Source organism: Mesocricetus auratus, unplaced genomic scaffold, assembly GCF_017639785.1.
Source record: "Mesocricetus auratus isolate SY011 unplaced genomic scaffold, BCM_Maur_2.0 Super-Scaffold_4256, whole genome shotgun sequence".
In the NCBI taxonomy this organism is placed as follows: domain Eukaryota; kingdom Metazoa; phylum Chordata; class Mammalia; order Rodentia; family Cricetidae; genus Mesocricetus; species Mesocricetus auratus.
This window is the reverse complement of record NW_024429182.1, coordinates 72,804,566-72,825,297: the sequence shown is the minus strand read 5'-3', so window position 1 is coordinate 72,825,297 and position 20,732 is coordinate 72,804,566. Positions and strand designations below refer to the sequence as shown.

General features: G+C 52.6%; 2 protein-coding genes across 4 annotated transcripts in view; one reads left to right on the top strand and one right to left on the bottom strand.

Moving 5' to 3' along the window:
• Rabep2 (rabaptin, RAB GTPase binding effector protein 2) overlaps positions 1–2,597 on the top strand; it is a 17,092-nt gene extending 14,495 nt beyond the window's left edge. For both annotated transcript variants that reach the window (XM_040754619.1, XM_040754608.1), the window contains 5 exons: positions 792–969; positions 1,171–1,182; positions 1,275–1,330; positions 1,543–1,659; positions 1,988–2,597. In XM_040754619.1, the coding sequence (XP_040610553.1) occupies positions 792–969; positions 1,171–1,182; positions 1,275–1,330; positions 1,543–1,659; positions 1,988–2,089 (465 nt within the window). In that variant the 3' untranslated portion in view covers positions 2,090–2,597. The remainder of the gene's footprint in view (positions 1–791; positions 970–1,170; positions 1,183–1,274; positions 1,331–1,542; positions 1,660–1,987) is intronic.
• Positions 2,552–20,732, bottom strand: Atp2a1 (ATPase sarcoplasmic/endoplasmic reticulum Ca2+ transporting 1). Of its 2 annotated transcripts, XM_040754604.1 has the most exons (23): positions 20,418–20,732; positions 20,107–20,124; positions 19,711–19,793; positions 18,088–18,192; positions 16,984–17,122; positions 15,163–15,243; positions 14,423–14,508; positions 13,906–14,203; positions 13,627–13,793; positions 9,645–9,733; positions 9,306–9,408; positions 8,960–9,091; positions 6,827–6,952; positions 6,506–6,724; positions 5,173–5,508; positions 4,792–5,012; positions 4,484–4,686; positions 4,217–4,302; positions 4,003–4,136; positions 3,767–3,884; positions 3,505–3,622; positions 3,193–3,233; positions 2,552–2,822 (listed from the first exon to the last, which is right to left on the bottom strand). In XM_040754604.1, the coding sequence occupies exons 1-22, from the start codon at positions 20,533–20,535 to the stop codon at positions 3,229–3,231; spliced, it is 2,985 nt and encodes a 994-aa protein (XP_040610538.1). In that variant the 5' UTR covers positions 20,536–20,732; the 3' UTR covers positions 2,552–2,822; positions 3,193–3,228. The 2 variants fall into 2 exon arrangements, with proteins under 2 accessions (XP_040610538.1, XP_040610535.1); XM_040754601.1 differs by lacking the exon at positions 3,193–3,233.

Sequence of the window (20,732 nt, the reverse complement as noted above, 5' to 3'; positions counted from 1 at the left end):
GGTTGTTCTTTTTACCCTGAGGATTGTCACTAGTGTCCACTTCAGTGTGACCTCGTAGTCTTTGATTTCTCAATTTCCTAGTGTGTGTGTGTGTGTGTGTGTGTGTGTGTGTGTGTGTGTGTGTGTGTGTTGTTTGGTTGAGATGATCTCCTATCGTCTAGGCTGACCTTGAACTTCTGATCATCCTGCTCCCACCTCAGGAGTGCTGGGATTACACTTCTACACTACCATCTCTCCTTGGTTTGTTTGTTTTTTGTTTTGTGTAGCCCTGGCTGGCCAGGAACTCACTACATAGACCAGGCTGGCCTTGAACTCACCGAGATCTACCTGCTTCTGCCTCCCGAGTGCTGGGGTTGCAGGGGTGCACCACTACTCTGGCACTGTCCTCAGTTTTTTACATAGTGCTGGAGATCAAAGCTGGTGCTTATGCCTGCTAGGTTAGCACCCTGTCAACTGAGCCACATCTCCTGCCCTCCCTGCTCTCTTTTTATTGTAGTTTTCATTCCGCACATAATGGAGAACTTGAGTTGTCTGGAAGCTTATCGGTATTCTGGAACTTCCATGCTGACCTTGAAAGTCCCCCATACCACGTGGCAGTCATGGTCTCCCGTTTCTTCATCCCACTGTAAATCTGCAGCTTGCTCACCACTCTGACTGTGGCATCCGGCTGTTCTTCTGTTCTAATGCCCTCCTCCTCCCTTCCCCTTTTCACACTCTCCCTCTGGCCAGGGGTTCCTGCCCTCCTCTTCTGCCCTGTGCCCAGCCGAGCCGAGCCCTTGTGTCTCACGCAGGAGCTACATCTGCTGGTACGGCACACCCGGCAGCAGGCGAGGGCCAGGCAGCAGGCACAGGAGCATGAGGCTGAGCGCCTGCGCATTGAAATTGTGAAGCTGCGGGAGGCACTGGAGGAGGGGACAGCAGCCAGGGCCAGCCTGGAAGGGCAGCTGAGGGTGCAACGGGAAGAGAAAGGTAGGGGAAGGGTAACAAGCCACCACAGGGTCCCCTGGGTCAGGTGTGGGCATCGGGAGGAGGTGAGGTGCAGAGAAGATCCAGCCTTGACCAACCGATCTCTCTCTCTCTCTCTCTCTCTCTCTCTCTCTCTCTCTCTCTCTCTCTCTCTCTCTCTCTCTCTCTCTCTCTCTCTCTCTCTCTCTCTCTCTCTCTCCACAGATGTGCTGGAGGGTGAGTAGGGGTCAGCACCTTGTGGAGACTAAACCAATAGGGCTGGGATCGTGCGGGCTGACGTCCCGTCTCCTTGCCCCTTGACTTCCCAGCCTCCCTGTGCAGCCTGAGGATAGAGACAGAGCGGGTCCAGCAAGAGCAGAGCAAGGTGAGTGGCACCTGGTGACATGACTTGGGTAATACAGCTGTGTGCTTTCACCCCTCCCACCCTGCCTGTCTCCCTCAGACCAGCTATCAGGAAACCCAGAGTCTGGCGGTATTGAAGGGACACCAGTGTGTCTCATCCTGTGGCTCTAGACATCCACCCTCTCACCTAGCCAAAGACGAGTCAGGCCCTAGCTCTGCATCTTGTCCCTGCAGGCCCAGCTCACAGACCTCCTCTCTGAACAGAGGGCCAAAGCACTGCGGCTGCAGGCTGAGCTGGAGACCAGCGAACAGGTGCAGAGGGACTTTGTACGGCTGTCCCAGGCCCTGCAGGTATGACCTGGCCTTTCCTACCTAGTTGGTATGGCTTTGGGTGACTTGTCCTGGGTCTCACAAGTGCAGTCCCCAATTAGGAGAAGTCCTTTTTCTAGGCCTAGTTTGGTCTGTCCCCAAGCCCAGAAACACGGAAGCTTCATGCTGTCAGCCCCACCCATGGCCAGCAAGACCCAGACCTCCTCAGGCCAAGCTCCCAGGACCTATTCCTTCCCTTGACCCCATCTGAACACAGACTGCCTCAGCAGAGCTGACCCGAGGGGCTGTCTGGTCAGGCAGGGGCTGTTTCCTCTGCAGGGCTTTCCATGTTTCCCATCCCACCACACAGGTACGCCTGGAACGGATTCGCCAGGCAGAGACTCTGGAGCAAGTGCGTAGCATCCTGGATGAGGCACCCCTCAGGGACATCAAGGACATCAAGGACTCCTGAGGGGCCAGGCAAGAAGCTTCCCTCCTGGGGAAGCTGCCCCTTTCTCTACCAGAACTGTGAGACTCGGACTGCAAGTCTCAGAATGGAGCCCGCCCACTCCAAGCCTGGGTAGTAGTGTCACCAAGGCTACTGCTTCCACCCAGGGTGGCTGGGCCTGCTCTCAGGGATGACACCTGGATGAGGGTCCCAGCCTCCTTCCAAAACCAAAGTATAGGACAGACTGAGCCCTGTAGCTTTCAGGCTGCCAGGCTGCCCCAGGGATCCTGCCCTCCTACCCTGCCGGCGCTAGCTAACAGCCAGCCTCTCCCCAAGGCATGTCCAGCTTGTGGCTAGAAGCCGTTGGCATCATCGGGTCCCTCACACATAGGCCCTGGAACATGCAGCTGCTTTCTGGACTGTATGACACTAAGGTATTTGTCCACAGGCACCGGAGATAGGCCTCAAGATATATGGAGGCAAGGCCAGACTTTTCTGTCTTTTATTTTCAATAAATAAGCAGCTCAGCTCAGTCAGTCGCCTTGTCCCTGCATGCCCCGTGAGGTTGGGAAGGGGATTTACAAGGTTCAGAGGGAGGGCAGGTTGCTGAAGGGGGGCAGTGGGGCAGGGAACTTTGTTTATAAACAGAATTGGGGGAGAAGAAGGGTCTCTGTCAGCTCTGGCTGAAGATGCGTTGCTATTAGGGTGGGGAAGACAGGGCAAAAGGCTGGTTACTTCCTTCTCTCATCTTCCGGATCTGGAAGAAGAAAGGAAGGGGATGAGTGGGCGGGCGGAGGAGGGAGACCTGCATCTCCATACTCACCTGGAGGGCCCGTGGCCCCTTCCCTACTCACCTGCTGCCCCACACCCCAGCCCACCCCCAGCCACCACAGCCCCAGCAGCAGCGACAGCCAGCGCAACGCAGCGCAGCCCAGCAGACTGGAAGGCCAGGACACAGCCTCACAGTTGCCAGTGCCCACGGGGAGGGCATGGCCCTCGTGGGGAAGCGGGCAGTGGCAGCAGCAGCAGTGGCTCCAGGGAGAGTTGCGAGCGCAAGTGACTGCAGGGTGCGCATGGGCTAGTGGGCGAGCGGCGGTACAGCAGCTGGGCAGTGTGTGGGGAAATACCTGTGACACGTTCAAAGACATGGAGGAGGGGGACGGTTATCCTATGGCCAGAGAGGACAGAGAGAGGCCGTTATCAAGGGGAAGGAGGCCCAGGGGGCCATAGGACTGAGCAGACTGGGGGGAACCTCCACCAGTCATGACTGAAGTGGGTACAGGGCTTGGGCTGTCCTCCCTGGGGACAGTGGTCCTGCCAGGGGCAAAAAAGTTACCCACCTGCAAAGGAAGAGGGGGGTGAGGTGTGGCGCATATTCGCAGCGCAGAGGGCAGGGGCTCTGCTCAAGACTGGCCACTAGGGAAGGGGGTGTCCCTTACCCTCCAGATAGTTCCGAGCAATGAACTTGAGAAGCTCATCTAGCCCGATGACTGGAAGTGAGATCTTGAGGACCATGAGCCATTGGGTAAAGTCCAGGGCCCGGAGCTTGAAGATCATCTATGGTGGAGATAGCAGCCATCAGGAAAGACAACAGTGTTTTCTCAGGAAGAAAAGGACCAGGGTGTTATGAACTACCCTCCTCTGTGAGCAGGCCACAGGGTCTGCCTGGGCTTGAGGGAGAAGTGACAGCAGAAGGCTCACCGGCAGGGGGTCGACATAGAGGATGAGGAAGTGGAGGGACATGGACAGGCAGATGGAGCCCAGCAGCCAGATGTTCACCCAGGGCGGCATCCGCAGCAGGGACTGGTTCTCAGACAGGCTGTGACAAAGGCCGAGCAGAGGGATACACAGAAAGATGCAGTGAGGCAGAGGGGCGGAGGGCAAGAGAACAGCTTCAAGTAGACACATCAGGGCCCACCCAAGGGGACAGAAACTACCTGTTGAGAGCGTTGCACATCTCAATGGTCACCAACACAGACAAGGCCATGGTCATGGGCTCGGGGGCCTCAAAGACCTCACAGTCCAGGCCATCAAACTCAGCGTTGTGCTCAGTGCACTGCATAAAGTGAGTCTGCAAAGGAAGTTGCAGGAGTCTGAGATCCACAGAAGCCTGCCAGACGCCTCCCAGTGCCCACCGCTCCATCTTCCTACCAGCTGGTGGTAGGTGACATGAGGCCCATCCTCTGCATACAAGAACCACCAGGCAGCTGCTCCCACAGTGGCTGCACCCACATAGCCTGCGGTGGGGAGAAAAGAGGAGCTGGGGTCAGGGCTGAGGAGATAAGGGGTATCAGGAAGACCTCACACAGCTGGAGACAGCTGGTGACGCCTTTTGGCAGCTAGACTTGGGAAAAGGTAGGATGGGGACAAGGTCAGTCCCAAGGGCTGGGAAGGTTTGTTGAGTCCCTTCATGCTCACCCCCAATTGCCATGTAGCGGAAAAAGAGCCAGCCGCTGATGAGAGGCTCCTTGGGACTCCTGGGGGGACGGTCCATGATGTCCAGGTCAGGTGGGTTGAATCCCAGAGCAGTAGCAGGGAGCCCATCAGTCACCAAGTTCACCCACAGCAGCTGCACAGGGATCAGGGCCTCAGGCAGCCCCAAGGCGGCTGTCAGGAAGATACTGCCAGGAAGGAGGAGGAAGGTCATACACTAATCCTGTTCCAAGTCCCATGACCACCCCCCCTTCAGCCCTGTTTGTTTCTGGATGCCCACTCTGGCTGCTCACCAGACCACCTCGCCCACATTGGAGGAAATGAGGTAGCGGATAAACTGCTTCATGTTGTTGTAGATGGCACGGCCCTCCTCCACAGCAGCCACAATAGTGGAGAAGTTATCATCAGCCAGTACCATCTCAGAGGCTGTCTTAGCCACAGCAGTACCAGATCCCATGGCAATGCCAATCTCGGCCTTCTTCAGGGCAGGGGCATCATTGACACCATCCCCTGTCTGAAGGCAGAAAGAGAAAGTGAGAAACTCAAAATTCCAGATGCCTTCTACTCCCCCACACCAGACCCCATGTAGAAACAGAATCCCTCCCCTCTGGGCCTCTGGGCATGTGTAGGGACACTCAGAGCCTTGGCCCAGGCAGCCCTCTGGAGCATCTCACCATGGCTGTGATTTCATCATAGGACTGCAGGTACTCCACAATCTTGGACTTGTGTGAGGGCTCCACACGGGCGAAGCAGCAGGCGCGTCTGCAGGCTTCCCGCTGCTCAGCCAGGGGCAGATCATCAAACTCACGGCCAGTGTAGGCACGATCTGTCACCTCCTCGTTTTCAGAAAAGATGCCAATTCGTCGGCAGATAGCAATGGCTGTACCCTTGTTGTCCCCAGTGATCATGATCACTCGGATCCCAGCATCACGGCACAGCTGGATAGAGCCTGTGACCTCCTTCCGGGGTGGGTCCAACATGCCCACAACACCAACAAATGTCAGGTCCATCTGGAGAAGACAGTGGGTTGTGACAGGTCAAGGAGGGATTGGGGACAAACAGGAGGAAGGTCAGAGGGAGATGGGCAGTAATGTTGGAGAAGCTGGAGCATACTGCCTTGGGGTCGGGATTACACATCAGCAGGGCCTTGGAAGCACTAGCAGGAAACAGTTCTCATTCCTTATAATGAACTCCTGCACATCCTGGCAGTGGCAAGCAAGGCCTGCTGCAGAAAGGGAGCGGAAGCTAGGTGTGGTGGGCACACCTGTGACTCCAGCGCTCAGGAGGTAGACAAGACCATGAGTGAGTTCAGGGTCAGCCCTGGCTACATAACAAGACCCTGCTCATCAACAACAAAAAAGGAGATTAAAAAAAGAGAAGAAAAAGAAGACTACATGTTGGCATGGTAACATCTCCTCTTAGCAGACCTGTCACTGGCCCATCACTCTGAGCATATCCCGCTCCCTGGCAGGCTATAATGTCCCTGCTATAAGTGTAGACAGTGAGCTTTTGGGGCTGTTGAGAGTCCACAGCAAGTGGAGAGCCTATATCAGGAAGTACATCAGTTGCTTCAAAATAAGTTCAGACACTGCACTGAGTGACAAAAATTCCCCTCTGGTACCCAACACCACCAGTCCGCAGAGCACAGTTAACGGAGACTGTGTGGCAGGTGCAGCCGGGGCATCACACACCTGGCTGCCCAGGGTTCCAGCCTCAGCACCACAGCAAGGCAGTACTGGACTAAATGACTTTCTTCTCTTGGCTTTTGTTTCTGTGGTTGTGTTTTGAAACAGGGTCTTGCTTGTGTAGTCAGCCTCCCGACGGCCGGGTTAGATGATTCATAAAACTGTCACACCTTAATGCCCTGTGACTTGGGGATTCATAGTACACAGCCATTGACTTGATGCAGTAGGGATGACAAGCATCATAGCGGGGAAGATGGAGGGAGCCATCGGGAAAACTGCTTCAACACAATTCCAGAACAAAAGGAGGCCTTTGCCAGCTCACCTCATACTCCATGAACTTGGATGAGTCATCTAGAACCATTTCCTCCCGTTTTGGGGGGGTGTCCCTAGTGGCCAGGGCCAGGCAGCGTAGGGTGTCCCGGCCAGTACCCCACTCCTTGATCACTGACATGATCTTTTCCTTCACAGGACCTGTCAATGGCACACGGGTTGTGCCAACACGCACATAATTACAGCGGTCGATGACCCCCTCAGGAGCACCCTAGAAAACCAGAAGAGCATTCAGAGACCCTCACCAGCCTTCCAGGGTACACAGAACTGGCTTACAGAAGGGCCCCAGTGTTAGAGAGAAAAGGCTTCTGACCTTGACAAACATCTTGTTTCCTACAGCAGCCCGAGAAGACTTAGCTGGAGAACAGTAGACAGACATAGACTTTCTGTCTCGGGAGAATTCCAGGGTGAATTCCTTCTTCATTAGTTGGCGGATCACCTGGGAGGGAAAACACCAGATCCCTTTACAACAACCCGAAAGGATCTGGATGTCAGAGTAGATCCTGTGCCAAGGCTGAGCCTACAGCAGAGCCTGTTACCCACAAGACAAATGCAGAAATTCCAGGGCTGGTGCTTACCATTTCCACAGTAGGCTGTTTGATTTTCAGTTTTGTAGTACTGAGGCTAAAACTCATGACTCACACACTAGGCAAGTGCTCTACCACCGAACCACACCCGAAGTTCAAGTGTCCAGTTTAAAGCACAACAGAAACAGCGTAGCTTGCATGCTGCTACCCAATAGAACATTTAGTGACTGAAGAATGTAGTCGGCACCATCCCGTGTGGTGCCAGTGGGAAACACAGCCAGCATGACCACGACTCTTTTAGAAACAGGGTCTCTCACTATAATCCAGGTTGGTGTTAAATTTCAAGTAATTCTCCTGCCTCTGCTTCCCAAGTACCTCTATTTAGTTTGAATATAAATAACACATAGCCTTAAGTGCCTAGCACACAAGAAAAATGAATAAGTAGCCAGGCGGTGGTGGCTCATGCCTTTAATCCCAGCACTCGGGAGGCAGAGGCAGGCAGATCTCTGTGAGTTCCAGACCTGCCTGGTCTACAGAGTGCCAGGATAAGGCTCCAAAGCTACAGAGAAACCCTGTCTCGAAAAACCAAATAATAATAATGAGAGCCATGGCCAAGCATGGTGAGTTATGCCTATAATCCTAGTCCTTTCAGTCTAATGCTGGAGTACTATGATAAGTTCAAGACCAACCTGGGCTGCAAAGCATGACTTTATCTCAAAAGAAAACAATAATCATAGCCTTTATTTGCCAACTACATCTCAGATGGGACTAAGGCTTTACTTAGTGGTAAAACACCAACCTAGCATGTGAGAGGCTCAATCCCAGCACCGTATACAAATAAACCTTCCTCAGAACCAAATAAAAATAAAGGCAGCAGTGACAGAGCATTTGCCAGCAGCATGAAGCCTCAAACTCAATCCTTAACACTGAAAAACAGTTAGTTTCCTTTGTTGTTATGTTGAATAAAGCAGAGCGGTGATGGCTCAGTGGATAAAAGGACAAGCCTGGGTTTGGTTCCAGAATCAGGGTGAAAGACAAGAACCAACTCCTACAAGTTCTCTGACCTCCACGTACACAACATAGCACACACAGCTCTCACTACTCATCATACACCCTCACCACACACACAAATACTAAACAAAGCAGCGGTGTGGATCTTGCACATACAAGAAAGGAAAAATTTAAAGAAACAATAAAAAATGTTAGAAGGAAAGAAATATGTGCTTAGCACAGGTAAGTTTCTGGGTTCCATTTCCTAGTACCAGTGAAGATGTAAAGGAAGAGATGGAGGATCACACTACTAACACCAACACTCGGGAGACTGAGGTAGGAGGATGCCAAAAAAGAGAGATTTAAGCAACATAATAATCAGAAACCAGCAAGTGCCGGGCGTTGGTGGCACACGCCTTTAGTCCCAGCACTCAGGAGGCAGGCAAGCAGATCTCTGTGAGTGTGAGGGAGTTCCAGGACAGCCAGGGCTGTTACACAGAGAAACCCTGTCTCCAAAACAACAACATAAAGGAAACCACCTAGAGCTCACAGCTAGAGTCCAGGGAGTGGCAGCACTAGCTTTGTCCCCTGGAGAAGACCTCATCTTGTGGGATCCATGGCTGCACAGCCCAGACCCCACACCAAGACCTGAGATCTGATGGAAACCAAGGTGCGGCACCACTGTTTCCATCCTGCTCTGTCTAACCTTGGGTCACAAGAGGAAGCGACCTCCCAGGGTCTTGTGGGCAGACAACAGAAGCCATATCACTATGGGGAAAAGGAGTTTCACCAGAGCTCAGCCTGGTTTGGAAAAGCTGTGGATAAAGCTGCTGCCTACCCAGCTGGGGTCCCAGCACAGACACAAGGCTTTGTCTGTCTGGGTCTGCCCGGATCTTGGGTCTAGGCCTATGGAGGATGTCCCGACTCACCGAGTTGCAGGCATTAGCCCTCTCCACTTTAGAGAGACTTCTCACTTCAGTGTTGAACACATTCATCTTCTCTACCAGGGTGGTGAGGGCTGTCTCCGTGGCCTCACCCACCTTCTCATAGACACCTTTGTTCTAGAATGGACAGAGGAGGAAGAAGAAATGTGTGCCTGGATCTCTTGCCCTCGCCCATCTTCATCTGGATGGGACAGGAAGAAGCCACCCACTTCCCGCCACCTCTCCCTTGTGTTGGCTTCCTAACACCCGCTTGCTCCTGGAATGCCCCGGAAGCACAGACTCTGAGCCACAGGAATGGAAGGGGTGGCTTTGGGGATGAACTGTTGGTTACCTCATTAAAATCCAAGGAGGAGTCATTGCAGAGGGCACAGATGGTGGCCAGCTCCACTAGCCCATCATACTGCCCTGCTCGGATTGGCTTATCATTCTTCAAGCTGGCAGCAAAGTGGGGAGGAAGGCAGGAGAGAAACAGGAGAACAGAGCATGAGATGCAGAGAGCACAGAGAAGCAGGCGGGCACCGGGAAGAAGAGGAGACGGCAACGGACTCGGAGACGGAGGACTGGGTGGGAGAGGACAAGGTTGGGAAAGAAGGGAGCGAGGAGGGAAGGGGAAACCAGCAGGAGGAGGTGGGGATGCACATGGTCCTGAGGGAACTCCCGGGTGACTTACACTTCTCCCTCGGGAGCGTAAGTGGAGCCAGTGATGGAGAACTCGTTCAGCGAGCAGACATCCCCATCCACCCTGTCGATGATGAACATCTGCAGGGGAGAAGGCCACACAGATTTTCCACACAGCCATCTCTGAGTGCAGGCATCCTGAAGTTCAGGCTAAGCGGGTTTCCCAGCATTTCCCCCCAGTTCTCTTCTCCTTGACCTGAACTGCTCCCTGTCACTCTGGGGCGTTGCAGTAATTCTCCATGTTTCTTGTCGGTGGCCTTAAAAACCAGTTACTGAGGGCTATTCTGGGCCGTCTCCATCAGTTCACAGATGCGTACAGCAGGTGTGATAAAGACTGGGGCCGAGTGTGCCTGTGAGCAGCGGCTCCATCTACAGCTCCAGCCACAGTGCTAGAGCTTCCTGCAAGAGCTTAAAGTTTGAGTCCTTGTCCTACGACAGTGTCCCTTAATTCATTTTTACAGGGACAAGAGTCACATCCTGAAAGCCTGTGTTCTGGCTATGAAGCCCATGGGTTAGCGAGAGGCAGAGGACAAGATGCTCAGGATAGCAACTTACTTTGTGCACACTGCCCACTTCACCTCGATCCCACTACAAACTCTCTGTTCTTCAGAGTATAATTTTAAAAATCTTATTTATTTACTTATTTTTGTTCATCTACTTTGGGGGGGTTTGAAGACAGGGTGTCTCAGTGTAGTCCTCGCTCTATAGACCAGGTTAGCCTCGAACTCAGAACTCAGAGATCTGCCTGCTTCTGTCTCCCAAGTGCTGGGATTAAAGGCGTGCACCACCACTGCCCAGCATTCATTTACTTTTTGAAACAAGATCTCACTCTGCGGCCCAGGCTCTCCTGGAACTCACAAAGCTGGCCTTAAACTCCTGGCAATCCTCCTGTGTCAATCATGATTACTTACACCAGGCTTCCATTCACTCACTCACTCACTCACTCATTCATTCACTCTCACTCATTCACTCATTCACTCACTCACTCACTCACTCACTCATTCACTCACTCATTCACTCATTCACTCACTCACTCACTCACTCACTCACTCACTCATTCACTCATTCATTCTCACTCATTCATTCACTCTCACTCACTCATTCACCCACTCACTCATTCATTCACTCTCAGTCACTCACTCATTCACTCACTCACTCACTCATTCGCTCTCACTCATTCATTCACTCTCACTCACTCACTCATTCATTCACTCACTCATTCACTCACTCACTCTCACTCACTCATTCACTCATTCATTCACTCTCACTCATTCACTCATTCACTCACTCACTCACTCACTCATTCACTCACTCACTCTCACTCACTCATTCACTCATTCATTCACTCTCACTCATTCACTCATTCACTCACTCACTCATTCATTCACTCTCAGTCACTCACTCACTCATTCACTCATTCATTCACTCTCACTCATTCACTCACTCATTCACTCACTCACTCACTCACTCACTCACTCATTCATTCACTCTCACTCACTCACTTACTCATTCACTCATTCACTCACTCACTCACTCACTCATTCACTCATTCATTCACTCTCAGTCACTCACTCACTCACTCATTCACTCACTCACTCATTCACTTACTCACTCACTCACTCACTCATTCACTCATTCATTCCTATAGTGCTGGGGCTAGAAGACAGGGCCTTGTGCATGCTAGCTAGTGCTCTGCCACTGAACTGCGTCCTCAGCCCTACAGAGGGGCCATTTTTATGTCAAAGGCACAATATTCCACAGGACTCTCTTTAGGGCAGGTAGGGGCATCAGTGGTTAAAAGAGTCTGTGAAACTAAGTGGGCTGACATAGGCCTGTAATCCCAGCTCTTGAGAGGCAGGAGAATCAGGAGTTCAATGCCAACCTCAGCCTGGGAAGAGAGGGAAAGAGGGAGGCAGATATTCTTAGATGACAAAAAAAAAAAAATCAAATCTTTTTTTTCTGACATGTAGCATTTCCTTATGTTATGAACACAGTGTATGGACCACATCAGAATTAGCATCACCTGTGGCTTTGGGCTGAGTGGGGTGGCACAGACCTGTAGGCCCAGCTATTGGGGGCCAAAAGTGGGAGGATCACTTGAGGCTGACAGTTCAAGACAAGCCTGGAAAAAGCCTGGCAAAAAACAAAAAACCTCTAAGCCAAGGCTGTGACTTTGTGGGACAGGTCCACAGATGCCTGCCTGTCACCCTTGCTTTCCAGAGCACCTCACACTGCAGGGCTTGGACAAAAGCTGCAGCTCATTCTGAATACAGAAGCAGATGTTGCTGAATTACACATCTGCTTTAAAAATATTTTGATAGCTGTCTTTCAATCAATGGTTATTTTGTAATCTTATCTATTTTTCTGTTTTAAAAAAAAAAGTACTGGGGGCTGGAGAGGTGGCTCAGAGGTTAAGTGCACTGACTGCTCTTCCAGAGATCCTGAGTTCAATTCCCAGTAACCACTTGATGGCTCACAACCATCTACAATTCGATCCAGTGCCCTCCTCTGGCAGAACACTGTATATGTAATGAACAAATAAATCTTAAAAAAAAATACTGGCTGGGTATGGTGGTGCATGCTTTTAGTCCCAGCACTCAGAAGCAGGTGGATCTCTGTGAGTTCAAGGCCAGCCTTGTCCACATAGCAAGTTCTAGGCCAGTTGAGTCTTGAAAGGGGTAAGGGCTGGCTGGCTGTTTAGGGGCCAGTGAAAAGGCTCAGTGGGTAAAGGCACTTGCCACCACGCCTGATGATCTGAATTCAGTCCTAAACATACATGGTGAAAGGAGAGAATGAATACACATACACGCTCTCTGAAATAAATAAATACTTTAAAATTTTTTAAATCAAACGCTGTTCAGGACCAGTACGGCTAGGCTTGCTGGCCCTGTCATGCAGTGGCCACTCTGGGGGTATTGGCTGCAAAACGTACTTTGGTTTGGAATTCAATTCTGCTACTTTTTTTTTAGATAAAAATCTCACTGTTGCCAGGCTGGCCTTGAACTCCTCGGTGGAAGAGATCCCTGCACCCCGACTCCGGATACATGAGGCAGAGCCTAGCTGGCCTTTAAGTACATAGCCGAGGCAGGCCTCGCACTCACAATGCCCCTGCCTTCACCTCTTGAGTACAGGGATAACAGGCAGGTACCATTATGTCTGGCTCTGCCATTTATAGATTTTGTATCTTTTGGTGAACCCCAAAATCTTCCTAAGCCTCAGTTTACTTTCTGGAAAAGTGAGGCTAGAGAGAGTGTCCCTGAATGGGCTCGTGTAGAGGATCAGAGAGACACACAGCGCTGGGGTAAGGCTTGGGATGGCTGCTGCTGCTGTTAACCTGACACAGCTGAGTTGCCAGGGAAGAGGGACACTCGACTGAGGAACTGCCTCCATCAGATTAGCCTGTGGGGACATTTTCTTGATTAGTGACTGACATGGAACAGCTCAGACCACCACAGGCAGGTGATCCTGGGGTGTGCAAGAAAGCGGCTAAACATGCCATAGGAAGCGCGTGGGTGAGCAGCTTCCTCTGCTCCGCCCTCGCGTTGGCTTTAAGCGCCTAGCTTGAGCTTCTGCCAAGGCGTCCCTCGATGGTGGACTGTAAGCTGTAAGATGAAATAAAGCGCCTCCTCCCAGAGTTGCTTCTGGTCATGCTGTTCATCACCGCAACAGAAAGCAAGCCAGGAAGCAGCTTCCTCCAGGTTCTGGCCCCTGCCCCTGCTTGAGTCCCTGCTCTGACTTCCCTCAATGTTGAACTGAGATTGGGACCCACAAGCCACACAAACCCTCTCCTCCCCAAGTTGGTTTTAGTCAGAGTTTTATGAAAGAAACAGAAAGCAAACTAATACAGCTCTTTCCTTGATCTAAGGGTAGCATTTAATCTACCCTTGAGTATTTCCCAGGCTACACTGAGAAGCCACTAGTACAGAAACCCAACTTCAGAGGGCACACGTCACCCCGCCTACGCGTCCCCTGACCTTGCAGACTGACATCTGGTTGGTGGTGAGGGTCCCTGTTTTGTCAGAACAGATGACAGAGGTACAGCCCAGGGTCTCCACAGAGGGCAAGCTCCTCACGATGGCGTTCTTCTTTGCCATCCGGCGGGTACCCAAGGCCAAGCAGGTGGTGATGACGGCCGGAAGCCCTGTGGGGACAGAGATGCTGTGAGCAAACAAACCAGGAGGAAGGAGACCTAGTGTGGTTGCCACGTAACAGCCACCAAAGCTATCCGGATGACCAAGGAATGGTTGCCTTACCTTCTGGGATGGCTGCCACAGCCAGGGCCACAGCAATCTTGAAGTAGTAAATGGCCCCCCGGAACCAGGAGCCCCCATGGACAGGGTCGTTGAAGTGGCCGATGTTGATAAGCCAGACAGCCACACAGATGAGGGAGATGACCTTAGACAGCTGCTCCCCAAACTCGTCAAGTTTCTGCTGCAGTGGGGTCTTGTCCTGCTCAGTGGCAGCCATCTGGTCTCGGATCTTGCCAATCTCAGTACTCACACCGGTGGTGGCCACGATGCCCACGGCCTTGCCGGCTGCAATGTTGGTGCCCTGGGAAGGTGAGGCAGGAGTATAGGGTCAGTACTCACACCGGCGGTGGCCACGATGCCCACGGCCTTGCCGGCTGCAATGTTGGTGCCCTGGGAAGGTGAGGCAGGAGTAGGGTCAGACAAGGGGTGGTCCCCATGCTACTGGCCAGGGGCTTCCTCCCTTCATCCGCTGCCACGTTCCCTCCACACCCAGCCTCTGGCTGGCCACGTGACTGCTTACTGAGAAGAGCATGTTCTTCTTGTCCTGATTGACAGCTCGGGGGTCAGGGACAGGGTCTGTGTGCTTGATGACAGATACAGATTCTCCTGTGGAGAAAGGACCAAAGAGTTTTCAGATGGCAGCTGACGTTCTGACACTTGGCGATCGGAAAGCAAACACTCTGGCAGTCTTGCCTCTGGAGGAAGGTGACTGGGGCTAGTAGGAAGTCCATTGCCTTTAGAGGTAAAAGACACTGAGCAGGCCTAGTGTGTGACTTTGGTGGTTTAACTTCCATCTGCTCCTTCCTCGTGTCCTGGTGGAAATCAAGTGAGCACGTGGACGTAAAGCATTTCTCAACTGCATAGCACATTCCTGGGAGACGACCAATGTGGCCTCTCACCAAGGACAGGCTCGGGTCCTCCTGCTGTGGGTTCAGTCTATACTATTTCCTTCCCAGAGCTTAAAGTGTGTCCAAAGTCTCCACCCTCTCCTAGAATCCCTCATTTGAGGACTTTTCAGGATGTTGGGGAGGACAGGACAATTTGTGACGGCGTAGGGCAAAGGCCATATGGAACATAGTCACAAACATCCTCTCCCATGCCCCTTGTGACAGAATGAAGGTTGAGCCATATGGAGGATGCTATCTCAGAACTAAAAAGAGGTCCTACTGTGGGGTGCCCTCCTTCATCCATTCAAAACCTTTTCTCTGTCTTCCTAGTTCCTCCCTCCCTCACTGTGCCCTCCCACCCGAGCCAGCCTACCTGTCAAGATGGACTGGTCGACCCGGAGGGTGGTGGATTTGATGGAGAGGATGCGGATGTCTGCTGGGACTTTGTCCCCCACTGCAGAGAGAGGAGTGAGTTCAGCTGGAGCTTTCCTTCTTCCCAATCTCTGCCTCCCTCACACCACCCACCCTTCAGACCCTACAGCATCCAACGGTCCACAGACCTTCAGCACAAGACTCCCCACGCCAGCCCCACCCCAGGGACACTATCCTGTTGTCCCCCACTGAATGCCTCTCTTCCCACTGGCTGCAAGCCTGAGAGGGGGAGCTCACAAGACCCCTGCAGTGGAGTGTGCCCACTAAACGCATTCTCAGTCACTGAAAGGAAAACTGGGGACAAGTCAGCTAACACCGGGGAACAAGAGAAAGGTAAAGAATGAAGCATCGTGATGTAACTCAGAGAAGAGCGGGAGCCTGGGAGCATCAGAAAGCAAGGTGGATGCTGAGAAAACCCAGACCAAGCGAGAGTGAACATGGAGCATGGAGCTGGAGAGAATGGGCAGAAGGAAAACTCCTGACTGAAGTGTGAGGGGGCACTCCCGACTGAAGTGTGAGGGGACACTCCTGACTGAAGTGTGAGGGGACACTCCTGACTGAAGTGTGAGGGGACACTCCCGACTGAAGTGTGAGGGGGCACTCCCGACTGAAGTGTGAGGGGACACTCCCGACTGTGGCTCAGGTCTTCACAGGGGAAGCGGGAAGCCAGACTGTGAAAGCAACTTGGCAGAGGCTGAGGAAGACACTCTGACAGACTACAGACCTTTTGGGACACACACACACACCTCCGCAGGCCTCTGCCTAAAGTCACCTTGGCCCCATGGGTGGAACTGGGGTGAAGTTCACTTGCTTTCCTTTCTCTTGGTTTCTAAGGTCCCTCCTCCAGTGCCAGAGGAAGCAGGAGGAGGTCAGCAATGGAGTCAGGCTGACACCCTCGTCACCAAAGCCCAAGTGGTATTTATAGACATTCATGGCACTGACCCCAAACTGTCACCATAGCAGGACTGCCCTGTGATGGAGCTGAGGGACCTCCAGCCCACCAGCTTCCAACCCTATGCTTCTCCTGGTGGTGACATGGTGTAGAGGGTGACATGGTATGAGGAAAGGAAACTCAGAGATACACATTCACCAAACTAGGAACCTAAAGATGTAGGAAGGCCTGCTCAGGGCAAATATAAAAAGCGCTGAAGGGGGCAGAATCCCAGTAATCTTAGCTACCCAGCCCCACCCCTCCCTGAGCCGGCATTAAGTGTCCCTGAGGGGGCAGGGCCCTCCTTGAGTGCCCTCCTCTTAAGTCCCGTGCTCCAAGCTGGTAGAGGACTAGGAGTTACCCTTACATGGTGGTGGGGGGAGTCATCCACCCCCCTCCTGGCCACCTCCACTCCCTTCAGCTCTCATTCCTTCCCCTTTGAGAGGCCTCAAGGGCACGGAGGGGTCAAGACTGAAAGCTGACCAAGCTTCTGGTGGGTGGAAGGGTGGGAGCCAGGCTCGGGAAGGGGTGGAGACGGGGCCATTGGCAGGGACTGGCTTCCACCTGTTGCTTGCAAATGTTGGCTGAGAGGAGGGGGGACAGGGGGTCTGTCTACTGCCTCAGGGACAGGACTAGCTGTTCCAATTGAGACTCTAGTGGGGAGGGGTGCTGTGGCCTGAATGTCCTGGAGTGACCCCTGAGCAGTCTGGGAAGGAGAAGCAAAGACAACACCATCCTCACAGATAAAGGATCAAGGCTGATGGGCCCCCTGCTCTCTTCTTGGCCTCAGACCCAAGACTTCCCTCCTGGACCACCCATCCCAGCTCTTACCAGCCACCTCCACGATATCCCCAGGGACGATGTCTCTAGCCTTGATCCTTTGCACTGACTTTCGGTCAGCCCGATAGACCTTCCCCATCTCAGGTTCATATTCTTTAAGAGCCTCAATGGCGTTCTCTGCATTCCGTTCCTGAGGGAAAAGTGGAGTCAGAGAGAGGAAGGTCCTGGACCTGCGGGAGGCTGGCCTGGGCACTTGCAGGAAGGGGAGGGACATGCAGACAGAGGAGCAGGTATCAGAGTCCCAGCAGAAGTAAGGACATTGCAGAAAAGGCTGGCTTATGCAGGCCCAACTAGCACAAGAGGTGGACAGAGCCCCACATCACAGCCGGGCTGTGTCTGTTGTAGAAAATATCACTGCTGGCTAAAAACAAGTGAGAAAGGTTTGGACCAAGAGGAAAGGAATTTAAAAAAGCAAAAACAACAACAACAAAAACCAAAACAACAATAACAAAGAAAAAAGAAAAAAAAAAAAAAACGAGAGCAAGGGACAAGAAAAGTAAACTGGTAATGATATCAGAGGAAGAAGGAAATCAAAACTAGTTATTTATCGAGTACCTACTATGTGCCATGAACTTTCATGTTCTTTCTCAGTTGTATCAATCCTGAGGAACACATTTCTTTTTTCTTTTCTTTCCCATTTCTTTTTTTTTTTTTTCTTTTTTAAATAGAGGCTCACTGTGTAACCCTGCCTGGCCTGGAATTCTCAGTGAACTCTCTACCCCAGGCTCGCCTGAGACTCACAGAGGTCCACCAGCCCCTACCCTTTCAACTGTGAGACGAAAGGTGTGTGTCTACATCTGACTCCATCCCCTTCCTTTCTCCTCATGGTGGGTTATTAGTATGTTCAACCTTGCATAGCCTTTTTTTAAGACAGAATTTCACCCTGTAGTCCAGGCTAGCCTAGAATTTGAGAGTCTCCTGCCTCTGCCTGTGGAGTGCTGCAGGTGTGTTCCACCACACCCAGCTTGCTAGCCCCGTGAGAAGACGGCAGAGAGGGCAAAGCTAGGGGAAAGGATGAAGGAAGAGGAAACTGGAAGGAGGCTTGGCCTCTTGCCCAGTGTTGAGATTAAGTGGGAAGAAGGGGTCAAAACTCACCTGCCAAACCCCCACAATGGCGTTGGCAATGAGGATCAAGAGGATGACAAAAGGTTCAACAAAGGCAGTGACAGTTTCTTCGCCTTCCTCAAACCAGGCCAGCACCTGAGAGGGGAAGGGAGAAAAACAGGTGATGACAAAGCCCCCAGACGACTAAAGAGAGGAGCTGGGAAGCTTTTGCAGCTGTCAGACGATGTGCACAACTGTGAGGTCCTTCATACTGCAGGGCTCCGAGCACACACACACCCATTCACCCTTGTGATGCTGTGCAAACTGACGGTGCAGACACACACACCCATTCACCCTTGTGATGCTGTGCAAACTGACGGTGCAGACACACACACCCATTCACCCTTGTGATGCTGTGCAAACTGACGGTGCGGACACACACCCATTTTCACCCTTGTGATGCTGTGCAAATTGACGGTGCAGACACACACCCATTCACCCTTGTGATGCTGTGCAAACTGACGGTGCGGACACACACACTTGGGGATTAACTGGGAATGCTTTCAGGTATCCCTGAGCAAATTGTTGGCTTGTAAGCAAACCTTCCCGGAACACCCAGGGTCAACTACCCCTACAGCCACATCTATCCCACAGGGACCCAAGCCCAATAGGAAAATCCCTATGGTCCCCGAAGAACCCAGCCCACCCACAGCCCTCCCTCACCACCAAGGCATGGAAGCTCCAGTTTCATGAGAGAACAGGAGGGAGTAGGGTTACAGGCCTCCAGCACCCACCCCACCCCAGCTGTTGCCACTGCCAGGCAGCAGCCACAGGCAAATGTCAAGGAGCAAATCTGAGGAGAGAGAAGGAAGGCTGCCAGCTTAGACTCAGAGGGCATGAGGCCTCCATAGATGTGTTTACTTTTTGTTTAATTTACTTATTTAGCCTCTTAGGCCTTATTTTCCAGCTAAGATGCTAAAGAAATTCTAAGATGCCAAGATGAACCACTGGGATGGTGGGTGACAGGAGCCAGCGGCTGGGACTGTGGACACTGGAGATGTGACAAGGAGACAGGCTAAGGCTCGGAGGGGTCTGGGACATTAAGAGGTAAGGATGAATCAGGCTAGGTAAAGAGAAGTGGCACCGAGTGCCAACCCTAGTGTAAGTAGGATGTGGTAAAGCCTGGAGGTAGCTGAGGGTGGGTATGGAGGGTCGGAGGGGCTGAAGGCACACTGGCAGCCACCACCGTGCCAGCCGCGCCCTCCCCGCTTCTCTAAGCCGGTCTCTTGGGCCAATCAGCATGATGGGCTGGAGAGGGTAGGGCAGGATTGGTGAAGCAAAGTGGGGACCAACCAGGACAGGCAGGGAGTGGTAGTAGCCCCCAAGTGGGCACTGCAGCCCACATCGAAGCTGGGGGCCCTGTGCTTAGGGGGTAACCTGAGCCCTTCAAGTCCTTGAAGCTGGGAGGGTGGCTTAGCTTCAGTGTTTTGGCTGAGAACACTGTCAGGGCTTAAAATAAAACCTCTCTGCATGGGAGGAAGCAAACCATCACCCCACCCCCAGCTCCAGCATGGAAAGTAGGGTGTTTAGGGCTTGGACCAGGGCATCAAAGATGGTAAGAGGCACAGCAGATCACAAACCCCACACCACTCTTCGGACAGCCCCCAGACTTACGAAGGAGATGCAGGCAGCCAGGAGAAGGATCCGCACCAGCAGGTCTTCAAACTGCTCTACCACCAACTCCCACAGGGACTTGCCTGGGGGAGAGGCAAGAAGAGGAGTCCCAAGGGTTAAGATCCAAAAGATGAAGGTCTGTGACTCTGGATGGGCCAGGGGCTAGAGTCTAGAGTGCCCTGGTTGATGGGCAGCCCAGCTTGACATTTGAGAAAGAGATGGAACGGCCAAAAAGGCCCTTCAAATCTGCAGCAATTGTTCCGGGTGGGAAGTCCCACGGAAGAAACATCTGGAGATGCCTGACACTAAGCTTTGGGGAAGGGCATCTGGAGAAGGCAGGGAGCTGGGATGGGGCACACAGGAGAAGTGTCACTCAGGAGGGCTCAGGTAACTTACCTTCCTCAGCAGGGAGCTCTACCCAGGGAAAAAGAAGAAAAGGACAAATTTAGTAGGGGTCCAGCCTCATGTCTCCCACACCCTGAACTCTGCAGCTAAGAGAATCAGCTATCAAAAGGACATCTGAAGTTCAAGGTCACCCCAGAAAACTTCCCCAAACCCCAGATCATAAACTGTTTTCTTTAGTATCTTCCTTCTCCTGCACGAAGCAGGCAACTGCCCTACTTGTCCCTACAGAGCCCAGAGGAAGCGGTTCCCACTAATGGGTGTGGGAGGGCAGCCACGCCAGCCTCTCCTCTAAGGATACTTACCATTGGGGCCGTATTTTTCCAGATGCCGCTTAACTTGGTCTGGAGTAAGGCCTGTGGTCTCGCTCACCCCAAAATAGGACAAACATTCCTCTGTGGACTTGGAGTGTGCGGCCTCCATTGTGCTCCCTTCCTGGGGGCCAGGGGGCGATGTATTCCTTCTTAGGGGCCTCTCACTGGAGGGGGGGACTTCTTCAGTGTGCCCACCTGCCTGACAATCTAGGCTTCCTCCTTTTTCTTGCCTGCCCCCCCGATTCTTCTTCCTTCCACGAAGTCCTGACCCCAGTCCCACTTGCAGCAGCCGGCCACCCCCCCAGC

Bases quoted from the DNA above. Each gene is read 5' to 3' on its own strand.
- Atp2a1 (XM_040754601.1), bottom strand. From the start codon at position 20,535: ATGGAGGCCGCACACTCCAAGTCCACAGAGGAATGTTTGTCCTATTTT. The intron at 9,409-9,644 runs GTAAGTCACCCG...CTTTGCTGCCAG, and splicing joins TACGCTCCCGAGGGAGAAGT to CTTGAAGAATGATAAGCCAA. The intron at 3,885-4,002 runs GTAGTTTCTGTC...CCTTTGTCACAG, and splicing joins ATGTGCAACGCTCTCAACAG to CCTGTCTGAGAACCAGTCCC.